Below are 26,980 nucleotides of genomic sequence, written 5' to 3'. Positions count from 1 at the left end.
TCTGTACTCCACAATTTGAGATTTAAAAAAAATAATCAAATCACATGTGCTTAAAGTGAACATTGTCAGATTTTAATGAAGTGCATTCTCATACATTAAGGATTCATGATGTAGAAAGTAAAAGTCTTTATACATAGTCCACCTATTTTAGGGCACCATAATGTTTGGGACACAGCAAAGTTATGTAAATTAAAGCAGTCATGTTTAGTATTTTGTGGCATATCATTTGCATGCAATGACTGCTTGAAGTCTGTGATTCAAGGACACCACCAGTTGCTGGGAGTCTTCTCTGGTGATGCTCTGCCAGGCCTGTATTGCAGCCATCTTCAGCTCATGCTTGTTTTGGGGGCTAGTCTCCTTAAGTTCTCCTTAAGCTCTTGCCTTCAGTGACAGAGCTCATTTCTACATGGTGAAACCAAAATGTTTAAAAACACTGTCAAATCTGAGAATGTGCACTTCAATGTTAATTATCTGATTCCAAAACCCACACAAAGGCACTGTATATGTGTAAACACAAGTACAGGAGGGAAATATATTGAACATAAAACAGCTACATTCGTGGCTAAGTCGTATGACGTTAGTAAATATATATATATATATATATATATATATATATATATATATATATATATATATATATATATATAAAACATACTGTATTCCATGAGGAAAATATATGAGTGAACAAGGAGGTATCCAAGTGCAAAAAGTACTTACACAAGCATTCCTACTCATAACACTGGATGTGCGATTAACTTACAAATCAGCTGTACATTTTAATTACTAATGCAAATGCATTATTCTGGTGTTAATGCAATTTGTGTCAATACTACAAAAATCTTAAAAAACAAACTGCTCAAAATGGATAAATCATTTTTATTTAGTTCTGCATTTTTCAATTTCTGTCATTGTGACAAAGCATCATACACTTGTAAAATCATAGGTTCATTTGTCACCATTATTGTTTTTAATTTAACTAACAATTTCCATTGTTTTCAGAGTTGCAAATGTTTTGACTCCTCCAGAGCCTACACTAATGTAGAGTAGAAGAACCAAAGTGGTTAGACATGCCCCCTGCAAACAATGATACAGTACAATAAAATATAATTTCTTCCCCAGACTGTCAAGATATGGAGTGGTATGATGAACCTTATACTGTACTGTAAATAGATGTGATGTATACCTGCAGGCTACATTTATTAAAATCTGTTGGAACCTCTTTTGAGTACAGATTTCACAAGAATACTCCATTGGCTAAAATACACAATCCCAGCATAGAGACATGCACCAGGGACTGACTGCAGCGCTTTGTGTGTGGTATGTCTACATGTCCATTAATTGAGTACATCAATCTTTGGCATCAATGCCAAAGAAATTGATCTAAAAACCAGTGGCACCTGAACATGCAAATGCATGTCCTTTCAATCAGCTGTGTGAACCTATGACAACGGCTTCAATAATTGGAGGGGAAGGGGGTTGGGTGGGGCAACCACAACATATCTGTATGCACTGCATTGAATTTATTTATTTATACTGGATAGGAGACAACACTTATGTTATAAACAATAACACAATGTCGTTCAGTTTTGTAAAAGAGATTAAAAATGACCACAGTGAACCAATCGTATTGCAGCATTGTTAACTTTGCATATTTTTGCAGTTTTACATATTGCAGAGTGCAATATTGAGGTTTCACACACGGCACGCCGTAGCTCGCAACTCTTAAGTGGTCTTCAGACATAATTACTACAATAATTTAAAAAATATGTTATGATCACATAGCCTGTGTCCTGCTCTTCAGGAATTCAGTGTCAATAACATTGCAAAAACACTGCAAAAAACTGGAAAAACATTCTCTTTCCACAAATCATTTTTCATACTGCATACCACAAGGTTACACAAACTCAATGGGGTGTCAAAAAAGTCAATACAATATAACATAACAATCGAAATGAAATCATAGGAATATGCATAGGTCACAGATACAGTAACTGATAACATGGCAATAATCAACACTTTGAATGAAAAACTAACAGTAGAAAATGCAAGGTGGATTAAGTGTAAAAGAGTACTATATACAGTGGCTCCAATACATTTGTGCAAGTGTACATCAAGTGCTCCTTACTAGTAAAATCCAATTTACGCAAAAGAAAATTACATCCCCTGTGCATTCCACTGTTATGTTTCTTACCCTTTACAATTACAATATTCTGAATTAATAACTGGAAAAAAAGAAAGTAAAATGATAAGTGGAAATCATCCACAAGTTGTTCAATACAAAAAATCCCCACATTAGTACAACAGTGGTGTGGAATGGAAACGGGAATCTTGGGCAAGCACAGAAAACTTGATCCACGTCACTCGCCCGGCGTGTCTAACACAGGCCACTTCCTACACGATGCTGGTCTTGCTCTTGGACCTGGTGACGCCGGTCTGACCGGCCTTCGCTTCCGACGCCTTTCTTCCGGGCGAGCTCACCGACGCTCCGGGATTGGGACACTTGCCGACGGGCGAGCCGTGGGGATTGTTATTGTTGCTGTTCTGGTTCCCGCTCAGGGACTCCATGATGGAGCGGAAGGTCCCGAACGGCCGCTTCCACGTCTCCCCCGGCTCGGGCCCCGCCGAAGTCCTCCCGGGCCCCTTCTCGCCCTCCTTGGCCTGGGCGCCCTTGGCCTCGGCCTCCGGGGCGTCTTTGTGGACGACAGGCTCGTCGAACGTCACCCTGAGCTTCAGGCTCTGGGAGGTCTTCCTCCTGGAAGAGGGCGACTTGAGGGCGCTTTTGGGGCTGGTGGTGGCGGCCTTCTGGGAGCCGTCCGGCCCGTCCCCCGGGGTGTCCGCCTTGGCCTCGTGGTCCGGGTCGCTGCAGTCGGAGGTGGGCGAAGGGTTGTAGCCGTCGGCGGATTTGGAGGCGCCGTGGGCGAAGGCGAACTTCCGCTCGGCCGTCGAGGCTTGCCTCTTCATCACCAGGGCGGGGTCTTCGCACTCGCCGACGGCCAGTTGCCGGGGTCTCTCAGGCCGGGCGGGAGCGGGGCCGGGCGGGGGGCCCTGGGCGTGCCTCTCCTCGGGCGGGTAGGAGTCCGTGTCCGACTCGCTGAGCGAGCGCTGCATGATCTGCTTCAGCCGGGCCAGCTTCAGCTCGCGGCGCTCCACCACGCCCATGCGCCGCAGGGCCCCCAGGTCGGCCGCGGGCCCGCCCTGCCGGAACTCCAGGGACAGCCGCTCCTTGGTGCACACCTTCTCCGAGATCTCCTTGCCCAGCAGCTGCCGGAGCACCGTGTCCGAGTCGACGTCCCGCTGCCTCAGGACCCAGTGGCCGTCCCCTGGCCCCACCTCTGCCGTCAGGGTCATTTCAGGCCATGCCTCCATGTGGGCGGGGAGGCCGCTAGCACAGACAAAACAAAAAACAGCCAACCGTGAGGACTACAGGTATGGTCATACACATCGAAACGTCAGGCTTTCCCCCTGTTGCATTACACAGTATGTCTTGCTCGGAGCTAGTAGTGTGCTTCTTACATTTTTCAAATATACAGTACTGTGCAAAAGTTTTAGGCAGGTGTGAAGAAATGCTGTAAAATAGGAATGTTAATAGTTTATTTTTATCGATTAACAAACTGCATGAACAGAAGAAGTGAATGAACAAGAAAAATCTAAATCAAATCAATATTTGGTGTGACAACCCCATCAATTCTTCTAGGTATACTTGCGCACAGTTTCTGAAGGAGCTCGGCAGGTAGGTTGTTCCAAAGATGTTGGAGAACTAGCTACAGTTCTTCTGTGGATTTAGGCTGCCTCAAATGCTTTGGTCTCTTCATGTAATCCCAGACAGACTCGATGATGTTGAGATCAGGCAATTCTTCCATGAAGACCACTTCTGACCAGACTTCTCCACACAGTAGATGGGTGTACCTGGGTCCTACTGGTTTCTGCCAATTCTGAGCTGATGGCACTGCTGGACATCTTCTGATTGTGAGGGGAAGTAAGCATGATCTGTCTTTCATCTGCTGCACTAAGTTTCCTTGGCCGACCACTGCGTCTATGGTCCTCAACATTGCCCGTTTCTTTGTGCTTCTTCAACAGAGCTTGGACAGCATATCTGGAAACCCCTGTTTGCCTTGAAAGAGTTCTTTGACTTTTCCAATGGTCATGGTTGATTTTGCATGCTTTCTTTAGAATGAGATTAACTGTATTAAGTAAAATTGTATTGCCAAATTTAGCTTTGTTTGATTTATATTTACAATAATTGTTAGGGGTGCCAATAATTTAGGCACCTGTGGTTTTCAGAAAAAAAAAAGTTTTACATGAGAGTAAATGTATTGAAATAAAAGTATAGTTTTCCCTTATGTTTGAACACAAGATATCGATCATTATCCATGTTGCTTATTATATGCAGCCTTTCTTATCCATTTTTGTTAAGGCTGCCAATAATTCTGGGGCCCGCTGTATCTAGCATTTAGGCAAACTGAGTAGTAGGTACACTTCAGTGGTAGGAAAAGGCGAGCATTGCTGGGCTGAACGGCCTGTTCTCGTCATGATGTCACGTTGTTACGTTAAGTGACCGGCGGTGTGTAACCGGGCGTGGGGCGTACCTGGGGGGCGGGGAGGACGATCCGTCCACGTGAGGCGAGTCCAGGAGCAGCTGCTGGACCTGGTTCTGCAGAGTCATCTTCGCTGCGGCTTGCCTGGAAGAACAAACGCACGCCAGCCATAACCGTTAGCACGGGTACTCTGGGTCACAGATACACACTTAACTTGTCTTGGGTCTGAACTGGTTGACGATATTGAGGTGAAAACAGAGACCAGCACGCCCTGCGGCTCTCCAGGACCAGGAGTGAGGACTCCAGCACACCCTGCGGCTCTCCAGGACCAGAAGTGAGGACCCCAGCACTCCCTGCACCTCTCCAGGACCAGGAGCGAGGACCCCAGCATACCCTGCGCCTCTCCAGGACCAGGAGTGAGGACCCCAGCACACCCTGCACCTCTCCAGGACCAGGAGTGAGGACCCCAGCACACCCTGTGGCTCTCCAGGACCAGGAGTGAGGACCCCAGCACACCCTGCGGCTCTCCAGGACCAGGAGTGAGGCCCCCAGCACACCCTGCGGCTCTCCAGGACCAGGAGTGAGGACCACAGCACACCCTGCGGCTCTCCAGGCCCAGGAGTGAGGACCACAGCACACCCTGCGGCTCTCCAGGACCAGGAGTGAGGACCCCAGCACACCCTGCGGCTCTCCAGGACCAGGAGTGAGGACCACAGCACACCCTGCGGCTCTCCAGGACCAGGAGTGAGGACCCCAGCACACCCTGCGGCTCTCCAGGACCAGGAGTGAGGACCCCAGCACACCCTGTGGCTCTCCAGGACCAGGAGTGAGGACCCCAGCACACCCTGCGGCTCCCCAGGACCAGGAGTGAGGCTGCTCTAGGTCTTTCATTAAAAGTTTCATTTGCTTGCGGTGTATGCTTGGAGGCTGCTTGCATCCAAGGGTCTCTGTTCATCTTTCCTGTTGTGCGATCATAAACTGCTTTCAAGTCATTTTCTGTCTCAGCACACAATACTACACTGCAAACTTTCATCAGGTAAACAGAAAACGGAAACGGTCTGGCTTCACTTGCCTCCTTGTGTCATAGTGTTTGAGGTATTGCTTGACGCTACACTAGTGAACTCATTGAATCAGAGAATGACTGACAATTGACAGCTCTGGTGTAAAATCCAGCTTGAAATTATAGCTTGAAGTTTTACAGCTTCAAAATAGCTAGAGCTGATCAAACCATATTGAGTATGGGGCTGGTCTTAACTGGACTACCAGCTGGCAGCTATTTCACAAGCTCGATTTGTTTTTTCTCAGCAGGGAGGACATGTTTTTGTATCCAACATCCTTTTCCATGGCCCTTTGATTGTGTCTCCAGATTCTGCCGCTGATTTAAATGAACGGTTGCTCCGGGAGGAAGTGGATAGGGAAACACCACAAGCCGACCTTCCTGAGGGTGGCAGACATTGGGAGCGCCCGCCCGGGGGACCCCTGGCCCATATGTACTCACTGAGCTGCTTGGTGGGCTTCACCATCTGGGACCCCGGCCCATACGTACTCACTGAGCTGCTTCACCACCTGCGACCCCTGGCCCATACGTACTCACTGAGCTGCTTCACCACCTGCGACCCCTGGCCCATACGTACTCACTGAGCTGCTTGGTGGGCTTCACCATCTGGGACCCCGGCCCATACGTACTCACTGAGCTGCTTCACCACCTGCGACCCCTGGCCCATACGTACTCACTGAGCTGCTTGGTGGGCTTCACCATCTGGGACCCCGGCCCATACGTACTCACTGAGCTGCTTCACCACCTGCGACCCCTGGCCCATACGTACTCACTGAGCTGCTTCACCACCTGCGACCCCTGGCCCATACGTACTCACTGAGCTGCTTGGTGGGCTTCACCATCTGGGACCCCGGCCCATACGTACTCACTGAGCTGCTTGGTGGGCTTCACCATCTGGGACCCCGGCCCATACGTACTCACTGAGCTGCTTGGTGGGCTTCACCATCTGGGACCCCGGCCCATACGTACTCACTGAGCTGCTTGGTGGGCTTCACCATCTGGGACCCCGGCCCATACGTACTCACTGAGCTGCTTCACCACCTGGGACCCCGGCCCATATGTACTCACTGAGCTGCTTGGTGGGCTTCACCACCTGGGACCCCTGGCCCATACGTACTCACTGAGCTGCTTCACCACCTGGGACCCCGGCCCATACGTACTCACTGAGCTGCTTCACCACCTGGGACCCTGGCCCATACGTACTCACTGAGCTGCTTCACCACCTGGGACCCCGGCCCATACGTACTCACTGAGCTGCTTCACCACCTGGGACCCTGGCCCATACGTACTCATTGAGCTGCTTGGTGAGCTTCACCACCTGGGACGCCAGGGACATGCAGGTCTCCACCACCACCAGGTAGCGCGAGCAGGTGGTATGGCCGTGCCGCTCGGCACTCTGGGAAGGCCGCTCCCCGTGCTGGTTCTGGATGGTGACATTGGAGCCGTACTCCACAAGGGTCTGCAAGCACAACACGGACATTCTTTAAGACACGCAACGTATGGTACACTGCATGCTTACGTTCTCTAACAGATATAACGTTAGCTCAATAACAGAAAACTTTCAGCGAGTGCCTGCAAATCCTCTGCTATGAGCTAATCAAAATGTACTTTCACTTTTTTTCATATTTACATAGAAGATGATTATAATTAAACTATGATACTGTGCATGTCTTCAACGAATTTTACTTGCAGTGCTCAATTAATTGACATTCGCATTATGCCGATTGTTGCCTGTTACTTATTAATTGATGTTGGCGGATAATAAAAGGGCGGATGATGTCTATTTACTCTCTGTCAGACTGGAGAGCCGTTGTCGATTTTTCTACAAGTGAGAATTGATAGATGTGGATTGTGCGGCAGGGCCGGCCTTGGTTGGTTTGGGGAAGCCGGGGAGGCCGATAGCCACGCGCCACGCGCTGAATGTCAAAAAGGCAGAGGTGAGGCCCGGAGCTTGGGCAGACGTAACGGGCAAACACTGCATGTGTGACGTCGCTGCGAGCGAGCGAGGCATGATGGGAAAACAGGCCAATTCGATCTTGGGGGGCAATTTTTTCGAACAATTACCTATGCTCAAATAGTTCATTGCAATTTGTGTACACCACAGTTGATTATATTATATATTATATAGAAGATTATATAAGAGGCAGACTGTGGCCTAGAGGCTAAGGTACATGACTGCCCTGGTGTAGCCACAATAAGATCCATGTAGCTGTTGTAAGCCAACTGTAAGCCGCTTTGGATAAAAGTGTCAGCTAAATAACTAATGTATTATAATTGACATTTTTATATTTAGGCATTAGCAGACGCTTTTTATCCAGACCGTCTACATACAGTCCAGTTATACAGCTGTATATTTTACATTGTACAGAACATCGTAGGGCACAAACGGCAGTCCCCAACCAAGGAACTGAACCTACAACCTTGGTATTGCAGGCCTATTTCTCTTTCAGGGTGCAACACATACAGGGACAATAACAGCAGCATTGCTTAAAGCAAGCGGCTTCTTTTTTTGTGAAGTCAGTTGGAAAAATTATGTCACCGATTGCAAATATTTGTATTATATATACATATATTAAAATACATATTATTATTCTTTTTTTAATATATGGTTGTTGGAGTGGGCAAACCACGGAAAATCGGAAACATTTTGGCAAATGGCAGCTCTTCTGCTCCCAAATGGCAGCTCTTCTGCTCCCAGCCGGTTCTGGTCCTGTTTTAAAAAGAATACGCTGCTCAGCTGCTGGTCGTGAGCTTATCAAGAAATCTACCTAACATAACAGATTGTGTAAATGACTGGCCACCCATAAATAATTAAACACAAAATGTTTTCATAACGTTAATGGGATGTTTTTTCCCATGTTATAACATTGCAACTCCATTCCAGCAACATTGTGAGAACGTTTTTAGTAAGCTGGGTTAGCATCGAATGCTGCGACAGGGCTCTCCCTTCCCACCCCAGTGATACAGTGTTGTGTCTCTGCATTAACGGTGTGTTAAATTCATGGTTAGGCCACCCAACCCAGCGCATAAATAATGCAGTGACACGCTCTGGTATCTGGTGTACATTTCAGCCGCAGAGTATGCGACATCGGGTACTGACCTGGGCCTGATACGCAATTGTTTTGGATTCAAATACGTTTCTGTGCCCGTTTGTTTTTTTGAGAGAGATAGAGAGAGAGAGAGAGCGCGCTTGTACCTGGATGCAGCCCAGGTGAGGCCCTGTTAGCACAGGGGGCTGTGATAGAGCGAGAGCCACTCAGAGAGAGAGAGCGAGAGAGAGAGAGAGAGAGAGAGAGAGCGCGCTTGTACCTGGATGCAGCCCAGGTGAGGCCCTGTTAGCACAGGGGGCTGTGATAGAGCGAGAGCCACTCAGAGAGAGAGAGAGAGAGAGAGAGAGAGAGAGAGAGAGAGAGTGCGCTTGTACCTTTATGCAGCCCAGGTGAGGTCCTGTTAGCACAGGGGGCTGTGGTAGAGCGAGAGCCACTCAGAGAGAGAGAGAGAGAGAGAGAGAGAGAGAGCGCACTTGTACCTGGATGCAGCCCAGGTGGGGCCCTGTTAGCACAGGGGGCTGTGATAGAGCGAGAGCCACTCAGAGAGAGAGAGAGAGAGAGAGAGAGAGAGAGAGAGAGAGAGAGAGAGTGCGCTTGTACCTTTATGCAGCCCAGGTGAGGTCCTGTTAGCACAGGGGGCTGTGGTAGAGCGAGAGTCACTCAGAGTGAGAGAGAGAGAGAGAGAGAGAGAGCGCGCTTGTACCTGGATGCAGCCCAGGTGGGGCCCTGTTAGCACAGGGGGCTGTGATAGAGCGAGAGCCACTCAGAGAGAGAGAGAGAGAGAGAGAGAGAGAGAGAGTGCGCTTGTACCTTTATGCAGCCCAGGTGAGGTCCTGTTAGCACAGGGGGCTGTGGTAGAGCGAGAGTCACTCAGAGTGAGAGAGAGAGAGAGAGAGAGCGCGCTTGTACCTGGATGCAGCCCAGGTGGGGCCCTGTTAGCACAGGGGGCTGTGATAGAGCGAGAGCCACTCCGAGTGAGAGAGAGAGAGAGAGAGAGAGAGAGAGAGAGAGAGCGCGCTTGTACCTGGATGCAGCCCAGGTGTCCGTGCTGAGCGGCTATGTGCACGGCGCTGTTTCCGCCCTGGTCCAGCTCGTCCAGGGAGATGGCCTGCTCCTGCATGAACTGCAGCAGCCATAGCAGGATCTTCTCCTGTAAGGGGATGGGGGACAGAAAGGCAAGGCAACGAAAACAAGTCCGTGAACAATGGTCGCCCAACTTCACTTCCAGCAGAGCCATGGGTGTTGTATCGCCCTGTAAAACAGCTGCTAGATCCTATCGAGAAAAGTTGACTGATACTAAGAAAAATACCGCCCTTAAAGTAAATTCATTTGTTTTTGTTACATCCACAAGTAAAAAAAGTATTTTCTTATCTGAGGGCCAGAGCAGGAAATGGCACCCTTGGGAAAGTTGGTTTACTTTTTTTTTTTTTTTTCAGGCAAAGTCGGCCAAAATTGGTTCTAGAATCAATGTCAAATATTGTCATTGGCTACACTTATAGGTCAAGCATTTAGAATTGGCTAACTCTTATCCATGGTAACTTACAAAGTTTACATTATCTTATGCATACAGTACTGGCAACTAGGCAGCTGGGTATGTACTGCAGTAATTTAGATTAAATGCCCTGCTTGGGAATGGGACCTGCGACCTCAGATTAATACGCTCAGTTCCATAAACATTACTCTACACTGCGCCAAATTTACTGCTGACCATTGCTGTAAAGGACTTTGGGCTGCAATTGCACTGGATAAAAGGTTCTTAATACAGTGTCATTATATGTAAACAGGCCCCCTATCTGTGCCCCCTACCTAGCCATATGGTGCCCCCTACCTGTGCCTCCTACCTGGCTGTATCGCACCCCCTACCTGGCCGTATCCTGCTCCCTAACTGGCCGTATGGTGTATGGTGCCCCCTACCTGGCCATATCGTGCGGAGTAGTGGATCAGGCTGGGGTGCTCCCGGGTGCAGCTCAGCTCTGCGATGGCTTCAGTCTCACTCACCATCCAGCGCACACACTCCAGGTGTCCATTCTGCATGGAAGAGTCCAGGTTTACTTAACAGAGCTTTTCAGTCTAACCAAACATCGTAGAAATGTATTCCTGCCTACCGCTATATATACACAGAAAAATGTGGATAAGGCCATGTGAAGTAAGGGGGGGGGGGTTACTTCCATGAAAACCTGTTTCCCCTACACCCCTTTACAACGGAGAATGGCCGTAGTCGCTATGAACTAATGCCGCCCGTGTCATGTGGCTCATCTTTCCGGTGTGAGGCTTCCTTGTACAGAGGCACCCCGCCCCCCATCCCCCCCCCCCCCCCCCCCTCTGCTTTGGTACCTTCTGGGCGCTCACCCGGGAACAGGGCGGCTCACCTTAATGCCCAGGCCGGCGGGGGTGAGCTGCTGGCTGTTGCGCTCGTTCAGGCAGTCCTCCCCCATGAGCGAGGTGAGGTGCTGAAGGCAGTCGGCGTGCCCCTGCGAGGCCGAGACGTGCAGGAGGTTGTTCCCGTCCTCGTCTCTGATCAGCTCCAGGTTGTCCGCTGCCAGGTGGGGCTGTTACAACGGTGGAGGGGAAAACGAGTCGCATAAATAAAGAATGTGTGATGTGTGTGTTTGCCAGGCCACCGTTTTCATTTCTTTGCCCCTATGTGAGCAAGCCAAGAGCGACTGTAGGCCCTTCCGACATCTCCGTCAATCTGTATTTCTAGCATAGCTGACAGAGGCAGATTGCAACAGATAGGGAATCTGGTCAACCTGTATTGCTGTAGGCACCTTACTTGTTGCCATGGACATGCCATCCACAGCAGATGTGGCATGTGCAGTCAGGATTTGTTTCCAGACCTGCAGGAATGCCACTTCACTGTGAATAAGGGCGGAGATGGCTAACGTTGGTTCTGGAGAACCCTAGGGCCTGGTTTTCGTTTTCGCGTTAAAACCAGCAACCAATTTTGAAGCCAGGTGAGATGATTCAACATGTACTCAGCTGCTTCAACTGACCAATCAAGTGGTGAGGAATGATGAATGAAATGATGAATGCTCAGGACTAGAACTCGTCCTTTTCTGGGTTTAACCTCACCAGAAGCGAGATCTGTCCTTCCCGGATGGTGTTGATGATGTTCTGGACCTTCTTGGCCTCCTCGTCCACCTCCCCGTACCCCCTGGGGCCTCCCCAGGCCCGGCCGCCCTCCGCCTTGCCCCCGGAGCAGCCCTGCAGGGGGAAGTTCACGGACTGGCTCCCGGACACCTCCCCTCCGGCCTTGTGGCCCCGGGACTCCGGGAACGTCCTGGAGGGAGTTTCCACCTCGGCGGACGGCGGGCAGCCGCGCGGGGCCTGGGAGAGGTCGTGGCCCAGGACCGGCTGACGGAGGAAGTCCGGGTCCATGGACTTGGACTTCCGGATGTCGGGCCACTTGACCGGGGACAGCGCGCAGTAGGGCATCACCCCGCCCAGGCTCTCCCCGTGGGGGAGGGCGGAGGGCTTGCCCCCGAGGGAGCCGGACGCGCTGCGTTTCTCCGGGGCCGACCGGGGCAGGGTGGACATCTGCTGGCTGGATTTGATGTAGGGCACGTCCAGGATCTCGTCCATGTCCAGGTCGTAGTGCTCCAGCTCCCCGAAGAGCGCCCCGCCTCCCGGGCTCTTGCCCTTGAAGCTCTGCCCCTCGGCGGACGGCTGGCTCGCCCGAGGCTTGTCCGAGGCCTCCTCTTTGCTCCCGTCGCCATTATGGGACGGGCTCTTGGCGTCAGTGCCGCTGTCCGGCACCTCGGGCTGGTGTTTCAGGGGGGACACCCGTTTAACCGGGCGGAACTTGCTGTGTACGTCGGCGATGCCGGCGGGTTTGATCCCGTTGCCGCCATGAGACGACACGCCGCGGCTCCAATTTATCGCTGGGGCTAGGGGCAAGGACAGGAAGAAAAACGTATCAAGCGTCAATACAATCTTACGAAGCAGGAAAGCATGCAAAGCCCTAACCAGGGCTGTCCAACCCGGGTCCTGGAGATCTACCGTCCTGTAGGTTCTCCAACCCTAATTTGGCTTAACAAGATCTCTATCTGTGAAATGAAGTGCACTTTGTTTGGTTTGGAGAAAACAGTAGATGTACAGAAACTTGGGGATTGGGGAGGCCTGGTCTAAACTTTCACCCACTTTCATGACAACATTCAGGTTATTCCATGCAGCAGAAATCCCACTGAAGTCTAAATGTAGGGCAGTCACTTGGAAATCCTGTTATATAAAGTTTAGCCGGATATGCTATTCACACTTCTTATGTCCCTGAGACCATGTAATCTGATTTGCAGAAGTGGGTAAACTGTTACAAACACTTCTCTCCTTCAATTAAGATTCAACAGCCTGCCTGTACTACAGTAAATCCGCAAAGTCAAGAAAAGCAAACAAGCTGTTTGTTTCAGAGGGAGTATTCTTTTTTCTCGACTAAATAGGTAGCTGGTAAAAATCTCTTTAAGTACAGATAATCTACCCTTTTCTGCCTATTAACTATGGGGGACGGCTAATGTTGGTCCTGGGGAACCATAGTTTTCGTTTTCGTGTTAAAATCAGCAACCAATTTCGAAGCCAGGTGAGATGATTCAACGTGTACTCAGCTGCTTCAACTGACCAATTAAGCAGTGAGGAATGATGAACCCCAGCCCACTGTGACTTTCTAAGACTAGCTCTGGACTAGAACTTCTCCTCCTCTGGGCTTAACCTCACCAGAAGTGAGATCTGTCCTTCCCAGATGGTGTTGATGATGAGGTGCTGGACCTTCTTGACCTCCTCGACCTCCTCGTCCACCTCCCCGTAAAAAGGTTTGGGGGGTGTGACCTTTCATTAGCCTCATTGGTTTTGTCGCTCTAGAGATTATTGCTCTTAGAAAAGGGGGGATGGCACCCAAAAAGTCACCCGCAAGTAGAAATTGGGGTTTGCGTCAATTTTGGAGTGTCATATCTTTGGTATTAAAGCACGGAAAGACCTGAAAATGTGAACTCTGACAAACTTTCCGATCAACTTTCAGATTTTCATAATACTGCTCATTCAAAAAAGCTTAATAATGCCACTTGGTGTATGGTATCCAAACTTTAAATACATGCAAATAGCTTGGCTAAGAACACTCACAAGCAAAATTAAGTCTAATAGATCATTTATTACACAATGCCAAGGTTGGGTTCTTCAAAAGGTACATCCTTTTTTACGAGCTAATATCTCTGGAACGGCAAATCCAAAGTGGCTAATGCTTTGCATGTTCACTATTGAATATATAAAGAACATTTACACAAAGCTTGAGCAAAATTTGAGTGGACACCCCCCACATGTTGACTTTTCACATGTGATTTGTCTGCATCTTCAGAAGAGGTAGTACGAGGAGACTACGGGCATGTGTGCGTGTGTGTGTGTGTGTGTACTGCATATAAATAAATAAAACAATGGCGTGAATGAGAGGGAAGAACGGAAAGCTAACACTGGCATAGCGGCCGCAAAGTTTTCAAGTCTTTGCCACCCTGTGGTAGCATACAAAATGGCTTCCAGAAGCGAAATATGGCAACGCTTTGTTTACAGCACAAATAATAGGGGGCAAAGCCCACACTCTGAAAAATAATTTATGTAAAAGGTGCTCGACTGCATTACGGCACAGGGGAGGCGACACGTCCAAACTTTGCCAAGCACTTAAGTGGCCGACATCCCAACCTCTTCAAGGAGCTCAAAAAGATGGATTATCCTGTTCCAGCCGTGACCTGGGCCACAAGCATTTCAGACAATGGGCTGTGTGGAGCTCAGACCACAGCCGCATGCGAGCGGACTACCAATCTGAGTGTCACATGTCTCTCAACGCTAACAAACAGAGCGATTAAACAGCCCGATGAAAAATAGCCCTTTCTTATTTGTGTTTGCTGTCTAATTAGCATTCTGGGGTGAAATGCACACACCGCAAGAGCGGGTTATAGGGTTTGTGTTTACCTTGTCTTTCCTCACTTTGAGACTCATTTCTGCGACAAAGCTCAGGAATGCTCTTCAGAGAGGTCACAGAGTACTGCGGAGGAGGGGAAAGAAGTCTGATCAGAAACATTTCTTAATAACGTTACGCGCAGTGCACGATTTAGGGAAACTGAGTATGTACAATAGGCTTTTATGCAAAGAAGCCAATACCAATTGGAATTGGAATGTACTGAGCACTTCAAAATTCAAGTCAACACAATGTTTTCCTAGATGCATTCCAATACTCAAAGTACAGAAAAATAAGCACAGGAACAATTTTATTCAGGTATCGTTTCAGACATGGGGCGACATGGCTCAGGCAGTAAGAGCAGTCGTCTGGCAGTCGGAGGGTTGCCGGTTCGATCCCCCGCCCGGGCTGTGTCGAAGTGTCCCTGAGCAAGACACCTAACCCCAAAATGCTCCTGACGAGCTGGTCGGGGCCTTGCATGGCAGCCAATCGCCGTCGGTGTGTGAGTGTGTGTATGAATGGGTGAATGGAGAAGCATCAATTGTACAGCGCTTTGGATAAAGGCGCTATATAAATGCCTGCCATTTACCATTTACCATTTACATTGTAGCAGACAAACAAAATGGCAAAATTATGCATTAGAAATTATTTTGGCCATATGTCATATAAGCACTGATTTACTAAGAACTTTAGCACACGCAAAACCTTTCAGCACACGGAAGACTACTAACACAACCAATGATTGGTGCACTAGTTGGTCATGTTATTGATTTAGCATGGGCTAAAGGTCTCAGCAAAACATGTTTTAACTGATGACTATAATGCCAACAGTGTTAATGTGCTGAGTCAGAGCAGGCATGAAAGAGATGCTGGTCACACAGGCTGTTATGCTCTAAAATGGATGACTTACTTAATCATGCACTGGTCCAATAAGAACACAATCCCCTAGACTTTAGTACTACTATTTCATGAGTCATAATTTGTATTTTGCATTTTTCTGAAGTACACTCCAGTATACCTTCTTGCATTATTACACTGCACTATTTCCTCAGAATTATGAAGAATGGCAACACATTTTTGCTAGCCACAGAGCATTAACATTCTTAGATAGAATTTAAGTACATTTCTCAACGTGGATAGCAATGAGCACCCAGTGCACTGGCCAGAGTTACAAAGAGGCTAACGTTGCAGTTTAGTCCCTGGGCCCCCAGGTCCGGCCCTGGTTGACTCACCACTAAGTCGTCGGTGAAGTCGATCTCGTCCAGGTCCAGGTACTCAGGGGCGTCCATCCTCAGTCAGCATTCTGAACCCCCACACCCTGGCGAGAAGCAAACCTGCGGAGGCAGCGGTACGGTCAACGCCACGTCCCGAAAACCCCACAAGACCAGGCCAGGCGAGCGCGACGCCAGCTCTGCTAGCGAGAGTGGTGCGGCGGGAGGTTTTGTCGAGCGCTCCTGGGCTGTCATTCGAATTACCGATGGGCCGAGTCGACTGGTAAACGCACCCGTCCGCCTCCCTAGCGGAGGGGAGTTGGCCCGAAGTTCAAACAGTCCGTAAATAAGTCAGTTCAGCTTGTGATTACACCGCGGAGTTATAAAACAAGTCTCACTCCCATGCGGTAGGACCCATGCCTGTGAGCGAAAGCCTATTATTTCTCCCTCTTTCTTCATTAACTAAACACACGGGCAGTTTCAAAACAGCCCAACTTGCAGGGCTTCCCGGCGGAGAGGGTTGGCAGTTAGGGTGGGATCGTGACTGTTGTGGGCCATTCCTGATGCTGATCAGGGTGGCAGTGAACTGCGGTGTTTGGTTACAGAGACTCCACCAAAATTACAAGGCTGCATTTGCTAATTGCATAATGGTTTGAGAAAGATCTGGAGTGACTTTTTTGTACAGAGAGCTGACAAGTTGTATAAAGGAATATTTTCTTTTAATTGGAAATTATACGCATCGTGTTACCCCTTCATTTTAGCAAAATAAAAAAATACCTTGTTTAGCAGTTTGTGTTTGATGTAGTAAAAAAAAAAAAAAAAAGACATTTACAGTGAATTGCCCATTCATTGGCTACATAATTCTGGCCGTATGAACCTGTAATTTGGAAAGTAATGTATGCCCTACAACTTGTATACACAACCAAAGCCAATATCTTACTTTACAAACTGATATTTCCGACAAACAATAGCATCATTTGAGCCAAAAGATACTTGCCAATAAGACTCAAATAACCCAAACTGCAGAGCAAATTATGTTTTTACAGCCAGGCCACTTTGTATATTTTTGAACAATAAAATATTATTACACATAAAACTATTTTTCTTGCTATACATCTTAAATAGAAAAGTTATTGTGAACAGCAAAGTACCAACTTCCTAAACACCTAGCTCTGATATTAGCAACATGCACTTTCACAACAGACTGTTGTCATTTTATTTCAGACTATGCTTAGTTTTAATAACTTCCTTCCCATGTTCAAATGATACTTACAATACTTCTCAACTTCTCAAGTTCTGAAATTAATAATTCAACAATTCCACATTACATTTTAGGCATTCAACATGTGGGCCTACTATTTCAAGGGTCTTGGAGAAGCAGGTTAAACGAAACTGAAGACAATGTTCCAAAAACACTCGCCTTATAAACAAAGGGTTTTTTTTTTTTAAACTCGCCACCTTACTTGCACATTCAGAACAGAACCATAACACAGCAAAAAAAAGGAAGAATTTCCTGTGGAAACTGTATCAGTGCCAACATTGTGTGAGCAACTGTAAACCATCGCGTTTCAAATGGAAAACAATTGTGATTCATCACCTACAGCTGGGATTAATGGTAAAGAGTTTGTTTGAAGTATCACATTTAAAATGAAATGTTTCATTTCATTCCAGCAAACAAGACAATACATTAACCAAATGTGTGTGTATGTTTACTGAAAATAGGGCCTATGTTTAGAATGTCACACAAAAAATGTGTTATCAATAAAAAATTATGTAACTGATATTGTGAGACTAGATCCCATTAAAATAAAGTGCCTACTTGGCAACTGCCATTGCATTAAAAAATAATTTTGATTAAAAGTATCATTCTCTGATAAAATGATCCAGAATAGAATGTGATATAGCAGTGATTTAACATGCTTAATATCCACTCACTGGGCATTTTATTTATTGGTATTTTCCTGCTGCAGCCTAGCCACTTAGAGGTGTGATGCATTGTGTGTTCAGAGTTGCTCTTCTGCATACCACTGTTAGTTATGTGTTCACCTTCCTGTCAGCTTTGACCAGTCTGGCCCTTCTCCTCTGACCTCCCCTGTTAACAATGTGTTCTTGCCACAGAACTGCTGCTCACTGGATGTTTTTTGTTTTCCAAACCATTCTCTGCAAACTCCAGAGACTGTTGTGCATGAAAATCACAGGAGATCAGCAGTTTATGAGATACTCAAACCACCCTGTCTGGCACCAACAATCATTCCACGGTCAAAGTCACTTTTTCCCCCATTCTGATATTTGGTCTGAAAAACTGCTGAACCTCTTGAACATGTCTGCATGCTTTTATGCATTTTAGTTGCTGCCACATGATTAGCTGATTAAATATTTGTATTAACAAGCTGGTGTACAGGTCTACTCAATAAAGTGTTCATTGAGTCTATATATTATATGTTTTGTGCTATGGACTGCAGGTCTACTTCAGGCAGGTCAAACTGCCCTGTTTCTGGTTTCCCAACCTCCGATTTCAAATAGAACGGCCAACAACCAATGGAAGAACATGCTTTTTATCAATAGAATGTTCCGCCAGCGGTAAGTCATTTCCTATGGTGCTACATCAACAACAAACACTGACCATGCCTCGGAAGACCGAACGTCATCAGGACAACGGCAGACAAAAAACAAACAAAAAAAATGAATTGTGGGAAGAGAACAAGTGTTTATTCGATCCACAAACAAGTTGGCACCCTATGGCATGTAAAACATTTTCAGGTGGAAACACATGCCCACATGAACCTGTACCTGCTCTGATACCAATGGTTCATCAGAAGAAAGTGTTGCCAACTTGTACCGTATGCCTATAACAGGTAACTTGACATTTGTAGAATCATTATGTGAGTCTAGTTTCAACCATGCACTTCTTCCCAACAGCTACCCCTGGAAAATATGACCATGATACACGTATGGGAGTACCCTATATTTAAAAATAAATAAATAAACAGAAACCTAGTGGCTTTAAAAATCTTATTGCTGTTGTAACCTTAGCAACCCAATTCACAGGTTACAGTAGCAAACATCTTTGTTAGCCGTTTGCCAGCAATTTAACATGGTTCTGATGTGGAAATAAAAATAGTGATAGCTGGATAAGTGTACCCTGTATTTAGGTCTAACCGTTTGCCATCTCGGTTGCGCCATGTTTGGTTTATAGAGGAAGCTAGAATTATGACCTCAGCAACTCCAGAAAGACGGGTGATGGAGAAAAACCAGAGAGCATTGTATAACAGGCGTGTCTGCTACATGGCCCACTTTGCGACTGAGAAAAGTAGTTTTAGTCGAAGATTCTCCTGTAAATTTCAACTTCAAAACAAGCACATAATGTACCCAAGAAAATAATACACTTTACACTGATATACAGAAAACACAGAAGAACATCCCATTTTTAGCACCACAATAATCAGAAAGATACAATATAGCGACCCCTTACTTAGAAAACTACGTCAATCATACACTAGCCCCCAGTTCATTTCTTAGTAGACACAACCACAACGGTCTTTGAAACCGAAAATTAAAAGCGAGAACTAGGCCTACTACGGAATTTCCAGACATAATAATGATAATTTGTATAATAATACAATAATTTCTATCATTATAAGCACATACTCTACGTCCACTATAGGGCTTAGTTTATTGCAAAACTCAGATCATGTTTTAGATGACAACTGCACCGTTTAACTTGATACCCAGCTGTTTAACGTTAGCTAATGACATTTCCATTCTTTGTGGTCTTTCAAATAATTGCAGTGGTAAGAATGTAATTTCGTAGCGCTTTTCTCTCAAAGTAACCAATTAGGTGGTTACATACAGCATATCTTGCGAGAAATATTTTAGAAACACAAAGGACTGGGATACAAATAAATTGTAACTTTGATAGCTGCACAAGATTGGAATTTGCTACTGTAAATTCAGGTACCGTTAGCTGCGCTTCTTTTCTTTGACATCATAGTGGGCAAGCTTGGGCGTAGTGCTCCCGATGTAACGACAGTTAGCTACAATATTTCTTGTTGTTATAAGAAGATGTGAAACAATACAAGTTTAGTCCGCGCGAATCACAAAGTTAGTGTTTGCAAATGTTTTTTATTGCTACATAAACACAAAATAAAAACAAAGACGACTATAGGCCTAGCTATAGCTAGCTACATATAAAAGCAACACTTTTTAATCTTAGAACCTTAAAACATAGATTTCTCTCCCTGAAATACGTCACTGTCATATTTCTGTTTTAATCATAAAATATACAAAAGTGGCTTCTTAGCTGTGGCTACAGTATAATTAAGCTAGCGTTATTTATTTTGTTTTATGCTATCAATGCTATTGCTAGCTAGCTAACTAGCTTTATAACTTACATTACCTAAGGTTAGCTAGCTAACTAAATATTTAGCTATGTACCCGATGCGTTCGAAGTGCTTTGTCTTAGTCTAGCTAACCATGTCAACTATAATAATGACCGAGAAGAAACTATTGTTCATATACCGCGCTGAAGAAAAAAAATTAAACATATTTTGATTTTTACCTTCTGTAAGACGTTGATTCCCGTATTTCAAACGTATTTGTAGGCAACCCGTTCTTTCCCGTTTCTCCTGAGACGCCGTGCACAAAAGCTGAAGGATGTTGAAACGGCGTCTGCTTGCACTGTTTCCCCCATCGAACCGGAAACAGCTCCCGGGTACCGTTATCTTCAATAATCACAGCGTCTTTCTTCAGTTTATTGTTTAAGTCACTTGCAGAAAATCATTTGTAGCTATGTAGGTACTGGTTCTTAGGTAAGAACGATTCCTACTTTGTAAAGAAAAAAATATAATAGACCTCTGAAAGGAAACTTTGATGACTGAAAGATACCTCATTGTCACATTGTCCTTTGCAAGGAGTCAAATCAGATGCATTGACAGTTCATGTAAACAACGCATTTTATTATATGCTATAATGCTACAACCCACACACACTACCTGTTTGATGTAGAATCACTGATTTTCATTATATCTCAGGCACACACTACATTACTAACAGACAGACACAGCTAAAGGTAGTGTGTCCAGCTAAAGCACTATATCATACAATAATATGGTGGTATGATTATTCACCTCCTTGCGTGGAAAAGGCAGGGTATCACCCATGCCTCAATGCAACTAATCTGTTACAGGATTGACATGGTTTATGGTGCTGCTACCTTTAATTGTGTAGAGCGTGTGGGAAAAGTAAAGAAAATGCGTACCTGTGCTAATTCATATAAATTTGCCAGAAGACCTGAGGTAGAAAATATATTTTGCTGAATCGCTGGAGTTGCAAATGTTTGACGGATAAAATTATTGAGGATTTCTCCCTGATTTGGCTCTATTGCTCTGTTGCTCTTTATTTCTGGCCTAGAGTTCCAGTCTATAATTGTATGCTGACAATTTTGGCTGCATTGGGATTTCAGAGAATAACACTACCAAGGTACAGTAGCATGCTAAAATCCTTGATATACTTGTCATTGAAGTAATGCATGAAAGGCATCTATGTATTACAATTATGTCTGGTCTTAAGTTGATGAGCAAAGAAATATTGATTATGTTGCACGTGAACATGATTGTACAACCGATGATAGACTTTCAAGTTAATGGGTTATGTTAAACGATGCTACATGAAAACAATTACATAACGTAAACAATTATCATGTTTCTGCTCGTGCTCAGGACAATAGGGAGGATAGCTAACGCGGCAGAACTTGAGACAAGTGCTTCCTCACCAAACAATACCCTTCTGAACTCTCAGCTGGGCATTTTTACTGGTGTCACCTCATTTAATGTCTAGTCAGTTATTACAGACTCGCAGAGAATGGAATCAGTGATGTGAACTCTGGTCTTCCACCTTTACATTTATACACCCGAGTGTTTTTTTTTTGTTTTGTTCTGCAAAAACTTTCCTCAAGCCTTCCTCAGGAGGAAACCGATTTCTCTTCACCTCCTTGCCCTTATTTAGACTGACTGACACTGAAAAGAAATGTTTCATGGATAAATAAAATATTAAAAAATATTTACTTCAATTTTAACAAGCTATTAATTTTTCTTATTACACTTATCATGAGGGATTATTTCCCCCCTTAAGCCATAAAATGTCAGAAGTAACTATTCATGCCATGAAAAATAAAATTACCATATTCACGTTATGCTATATTGCAAATGATTACATAAAGAAAGAATAAATAACTGATCAACAATTTTTTGGAGTAAGTGTAGCCACTAAGACTAATAATTTGGTAAAGACGACAATTTGATAAACGACAATTCTGTAAAGACGTTCAAGGGAAAAGTGGGTTTCCAAGCTTAAGGGAAAAAGGAAATGTAAGGATTTAAACAATGTTTTTTAAATTGAGCAAAAGGTTGGTTGGAACGAAAACCAGCAGGGGTCCCCCAAGACTGAACTGGAGAACCAGTGGTCCAATCACTTACTGTAATTTTGTTAGAGTTGTTTAACATTTTGTCATCCATTTCATCAGCAAGGTATGATCCTTCTAGTGAATTGGACGTTTTTGGACCTTCAAAGTTTTTAACCTGACTCCCCAGGACAAATACACTGTACATGGGCAGAGATGGTGACATTTATCACAAGATTAGGGTAGCTATTCCCTGTGCTGAGCAACTTGGGTGGCTTGAAGCCTGTAACAGACATTGCTACGCTGTTACGCTGGCATGTCCCTGAGGTTCATCTCTCTTAACTTTACACAGTAATAGTCTGTCAGGACCTCGGGCAGCGATTCTGCAGTCTACACTAAGTGTTCGGTAATGTAATATAAAATAGGAAAAAGATGAACAATACCCTTATGTCCTTTTACATGGACATTTGTTGTCTTTGTCTGAGAGTACGTCAACAGACAGGCACTGAAACAGACAATAATGCAATAGTACAATTCATTTCAGTTATTGAGCTGACACTTTTTATGCAAAGCGACTTACAGTTGATTAGACGAAACAGGGGAGCCCCCCTTGGAGCAATGTGGGGTTAAGGGCCCAACAGCTGCTTGGATCTTATCATGGCTACACCAGGACTTGAGCCATAAACCTTCTGGGTTCCAGTCATGTACCATAACTACTACGCTATAGGCAGCCCCCGATAATTAACATTGCTTTAGAAACGCTTACAAAAACATGCACACAATGGTCATTCCGTATGCTACTGCAAAAACTGCTGAGTATGTACATTGAGTTACCCGTAATCATAGCCAGAATGCATGCCTGGAAATGAATAAATACATAAGTTTATCCTCACTGACATAAACAGTGCAAACCCAGTGCTCAATATCATTTCTATGCAGGCTACTATTAAATGTAATATGCAATTCACAGAGTAAAACAAGAGGAGAGAAGATGTATTAACTTTGTTCTCTGTCTGCTTTAATGGCTCCCATTAAGAAAAATCCAGTTTTCTGAGATATCCTGTTTAATTGAGGGAATCGGCAAAGGAAATTATTTGATATTGCCTCACCATAGTACTTGTATACTGTCCAACAGTATCTCTCCCTAACCCAACAGGGAGAGCCTGGGGAACAAACCCGCGACTGACTACATACAGGACCATGATATGGGCACTAATCATGTTCTCTCTCCCTTGTCTGCTCTTAAACCCCAGGCTGCCAAAGGCTGTGACATCATTCCTCAACATTGGGTGAACTTAGCTTATGATTGAACCTTGAATTACTAAAATTGGGTATGTCTGACTGTTCTGGTGAAAGGCCCCTTGGATTTACCAAACAGAGTCATTCACTGATTGGATTTTAGCCGATATGGCCTATGACTAGGTTGAATGTCTCTTTCACGTCTGCAGTGCCCAACATTTCCAGCCTCCGTACTGTTGCCAAGGCCTGTCTGGTCTTGATTGTAGCTTCCACCTTTTCAAAAGATCAATAGAAGCACAATTGCTAGCAGAATGTGGTCTTCACACTTGACATGGCTGCCCCTTTTTGGTGCCGGAATGACCAGAGGGGGTCACAAGGAAGCAAAGAGTTGACAATTACTTATCACCCTATGGGGCTACCAGCCACAGATATGGACTCCTTCACTCTTCTCTGCTTCGGTAGTTTCGGTTCCTGAAATACGAGTCGTGAGGTCTTTATATTCCATCAAAGGTGTTTAAAATAGTTTTAATTACAGGGCAGACATTTTGATAGAATAATTTTCAGCCAGCAGTGGGTCTGTGGCAAACCAATTTCCACGTTTGCATGCTGCAGGTGGCTTGGCTAGTCCATGGAGACGACCACTATAATGAATATGGTATTATCCGCGAGTCTTATCAAAGCTGTGGGGACTGTGTATTATTCAATAATTTTGTGTGATCTGTCACAGAAACGTCTGCACGCATATAAAGGGTTTTAAAATTACTTTCTAATTTTGTTCTCTTTAGAAATATTGTGGAGAAATATAGGGTAGGTCCCCCGAGCGTTCTCAGAGTCACACAGTAGTTAAGACTTTCATTCCTTTGTGAATATGCAAACAGTTCTATTATTCCAATTCACATTTTTTTTATTCACAGAACCCAATGAAAAATGAATGTGATTTTTATTATCTGACAGTTTTGTTTCTTGAATGTTGTATAATAATAATAATAATAAATAAATAATTAATAATTAATAATAATAATAATAATAATAATAATAATAATAAATATTATGTAATTGTACAGTATAGTCTAGTTTATCTTTAATCCTCATTTTAATGCTCAAAAGAAATGATAGAACCAGGGATACAGAAGGGAATCAGTGGCCTGCTTTCAGCCTCTTTCAACCTCACAAACTTCATATCTAATAATTGTTGGCAAACCCTGCTACTTAGTTCCAGGTTTGCGTCAATATGTCACACTAACCCTACCGTGTATATCTAGGTATTGTTCTGTTCTTTCAATTTGGATATTCTCCTGGAAGCATTTGATCATGTAGTCACTGCTATTATTTATGCTGAGGAAAAATGTTAAAACGTCAAAAGACAAGCGTATGCTGTTCATTCGATGCAGTTTGTTGCAGTGCCGCCCTCTAGTGGTTACGTGGCAAAAACAAAAAAAAGCCTGAGTGTTTCTTCGTTTCATGACTTGAAGGTCAGAGTGCAAAACCTCCATTTTGCTGACTAAGCATCTCTGTAGTTTTGATGTTATTTATTTACTTACTTAAAAAGATGAAAGGATGTTTGATTGAGAGCATACGTGCTGATCTCTTTAAGACTATGACTATGGTAGCTGGTATTTCAAGCTGGTCATAGTTGGACACCAAGGCATCCGTTGGGTTTATGGTCAGATGGCGAACAAATTGTGTCTGCTGCCTCATACAGCAGAAGCCGTTAGCTCTGCTTAGGTGAAAAATCTAAGATGACCTAATATGATGTTGGATTGTTCAGTGCAATACCATGGCTTGGATGAATACCCAATTATGATTGGTTTGACAGCAATGGTTTATAGTCCTTTAATGTATAGCCATGGTCATCCGGGAATTTTTTAATATAGGCATGGTCACTAAAGTTAAAAATCACTACGCAAAAACTCTCCCTTGAATTTTAGTTGTTGCCATGGTATAAACCACTTCATGCCTTTGCATATACAATAACATATAACACTTCAGGGTGCTTAACAAACACCTCTATGTCATGTGATACATTGTTGTATATGCACTGCATGTTGCAGTTTATATGTTACTTATTGTATCTGTTCATCAATAACAGAAAACAGCTTAAATAACACTGGTAGATTACATCCAAACAACACTTATAATTGGCAGGTCTATAATGTGCCAGTACATGGATATTGTGGCCAGCAATAATTGTGAATTACATTATGTGGCACCAATTATAACATAACATAACATAACATAGTTATGGCCAATTAGCCTAACAATACTCGCCTTTTCCTACCCCGAAGTGTACCTACTTCTTAGTTTGCCAAAAAGCGAAATCGTATCTAACACCATATCAAGCCTGGTCTTGAAAACCCCCTGTGTTTCTGCCCCCACTACATGTCCTGGCAATCTATGCCACACAGTGCCCAATCTCTGTGTGAAAAAAATATAATAATAACTAATATATGTGCAGAATTTATCCTTTGCCAATTTCCGTGTGTGCCCTCTTGTTCTGCTAGCCAAACTCACCCTGAAGAATCGCCTATCGTTCACTTTGTTAATCCCTTTAATGAATTTAAAAGCCTCAATCCAATCCCCTCTAAGTCTCCTATGCACAGTGTATACTTTACACTGAGCAGCATAACGTGTGGGAATCCCAGGAGGCTTTCTCTAGGCAGGTCCACAGAGGACGCACCTGGTCAATGACAGGATGATGGAAATCGATTTTAAAGACAGGAGAGAGGTCATTAGAAAGCGACAGAAAAGAGGTTGTTTGAATAACCAAATGAGTGAATGAATGAATTAATTATTATTATATCCAGTGGTCCATATAATTGAAATCACATTTGTGTATGGTTAACCAGCACGGCAGTTTTTTTTTGTTGTTGTTCGTTTCTCCAAAAGACCACATTTAGAGTCATCATCGATTGGGAATACTATGAGATCATGGGATATAGTTTGCCCCACAGTATCTGACAGGATGGTGGATATCTTGCCCCAAAATTCATGTACCTTTTCGCATTCCCAATTCATGTGGAAGAAAGCACCAACTTGCTAGTGAGGACAGAGATTGCAGTAAGGGATTAATTAATTATTATAATTATAACGTATAATAATAAGAACATAATTATTCTTATACTCTTATTATTCTTAAGTGCATTCATATGGATTGTAATGTGCTTTACATAAGAGTAGAGGGGTTGGTCATACAACTGTCACTAGCCTCAGGGATGTGTTTCACCAGAATACAGAACACAATTTTCACATGCTTTATTAAAAATGCCAGTGGGGTTAAATACACTGTAAATATAACAGTGTTATACAGCTAAAGAAGCATGACCGGGGTTCTGTGTTTGGTGCATCAAAACCTCCCAGCATAAAATTGTTGCTTATGATTTTTTAAATGCTTGACACTTCAATGGCTTGATTCATTTTGATTCAGACAGTATTAAACCTGATGAATGTACAAAAAATCTGTATTCTATTTCCTGTTATGACATGACACATTTGCTAAAATCTGTATGACTTAGATTTTGGCTGGCTGTAAGTACAAACTAGTGCCTCCTCCCCTTCCTGT

At 44.6% G+C, this 26,980-nt stretch overlaps 1 protein-coding gene across 1 annotated transcript; it reads right to left on the bottom strand.

Moving 5' to 3' along the window:
• Positions 1–862: 862 nt before the first annotated feature.
• Positions 863–20,480, bottom strand: sncaip (synuclein, alpha interacting protein). Its single transcript, XM_061260288.1, has 10 exons — positions 20,344–20,480; positions 15,807–15,908; positions 14,589–14,661; positions 11,715–12,529; positions 11,012–11,191; positions 10,557–10,670; positions 9,667–9,792; positions 6,882–7,051; positions 4,587–4,679; positions 863–3,382 (listed from the first exon to the last, which is right to left on the bottom strand). Exons 2-10 carry the CDS (start codon positions 15,861–15,863, stop codon positions 2,392–2,394), a joined length of 2,619 nt encoding a protein of 872 aa, XP_061116272.1. The 5' UTR covers positions 15,864–15,908; positions 20,344–20,480; the 3' UTR covers positions 863–2,391.
• Between the last annotated feature and the right edge of the window lie 6,500 nt (positions 20,481–26,980).

Source organism: Conger conger, chromosome 11 (assembly GCF_963514075.1).
Source record: "Conger conger chromosome 11, fConCon1.1, whole genome shotgun sequence".
Classification (NCBI taxonomy): domain Eukaryota; kingdom Metazoa; phylum Chordata; class Actinopteri; order Anguilliformes; family Congridae; genus Conger; species Conger conger.
The sequence above is the reverse complement of the archived record's forward strand: the minus strand, read 5'-3'. Positions and strand labels throughout refer to the sequence as shown.

Bases quoted from the DNA above. Each gene is read 5' to 3' on its own strand.
- sncaip (XM_061260288.1), bottom strand. From the start codon at position 15,863: ATGGACGCCCCTGAGTACCTGGACCTGGACGAGATCGACTTCACCGAC. The intron at 7,052-9,666 runs GTACAAGCGCGC...TTGTGCTTGCAG, and splicing joins GACACCTGGGCTGCATCCAG to ACCCTTGTGGAGTACGGCTC. The intron at 3,383-4,586 runs GTACGCCCCACG...TGTCTGTGCTAG, and splicing joins TCGTCCTCCCCGCCCCCCAG to CGGCCTCCCCGCCCACATGG.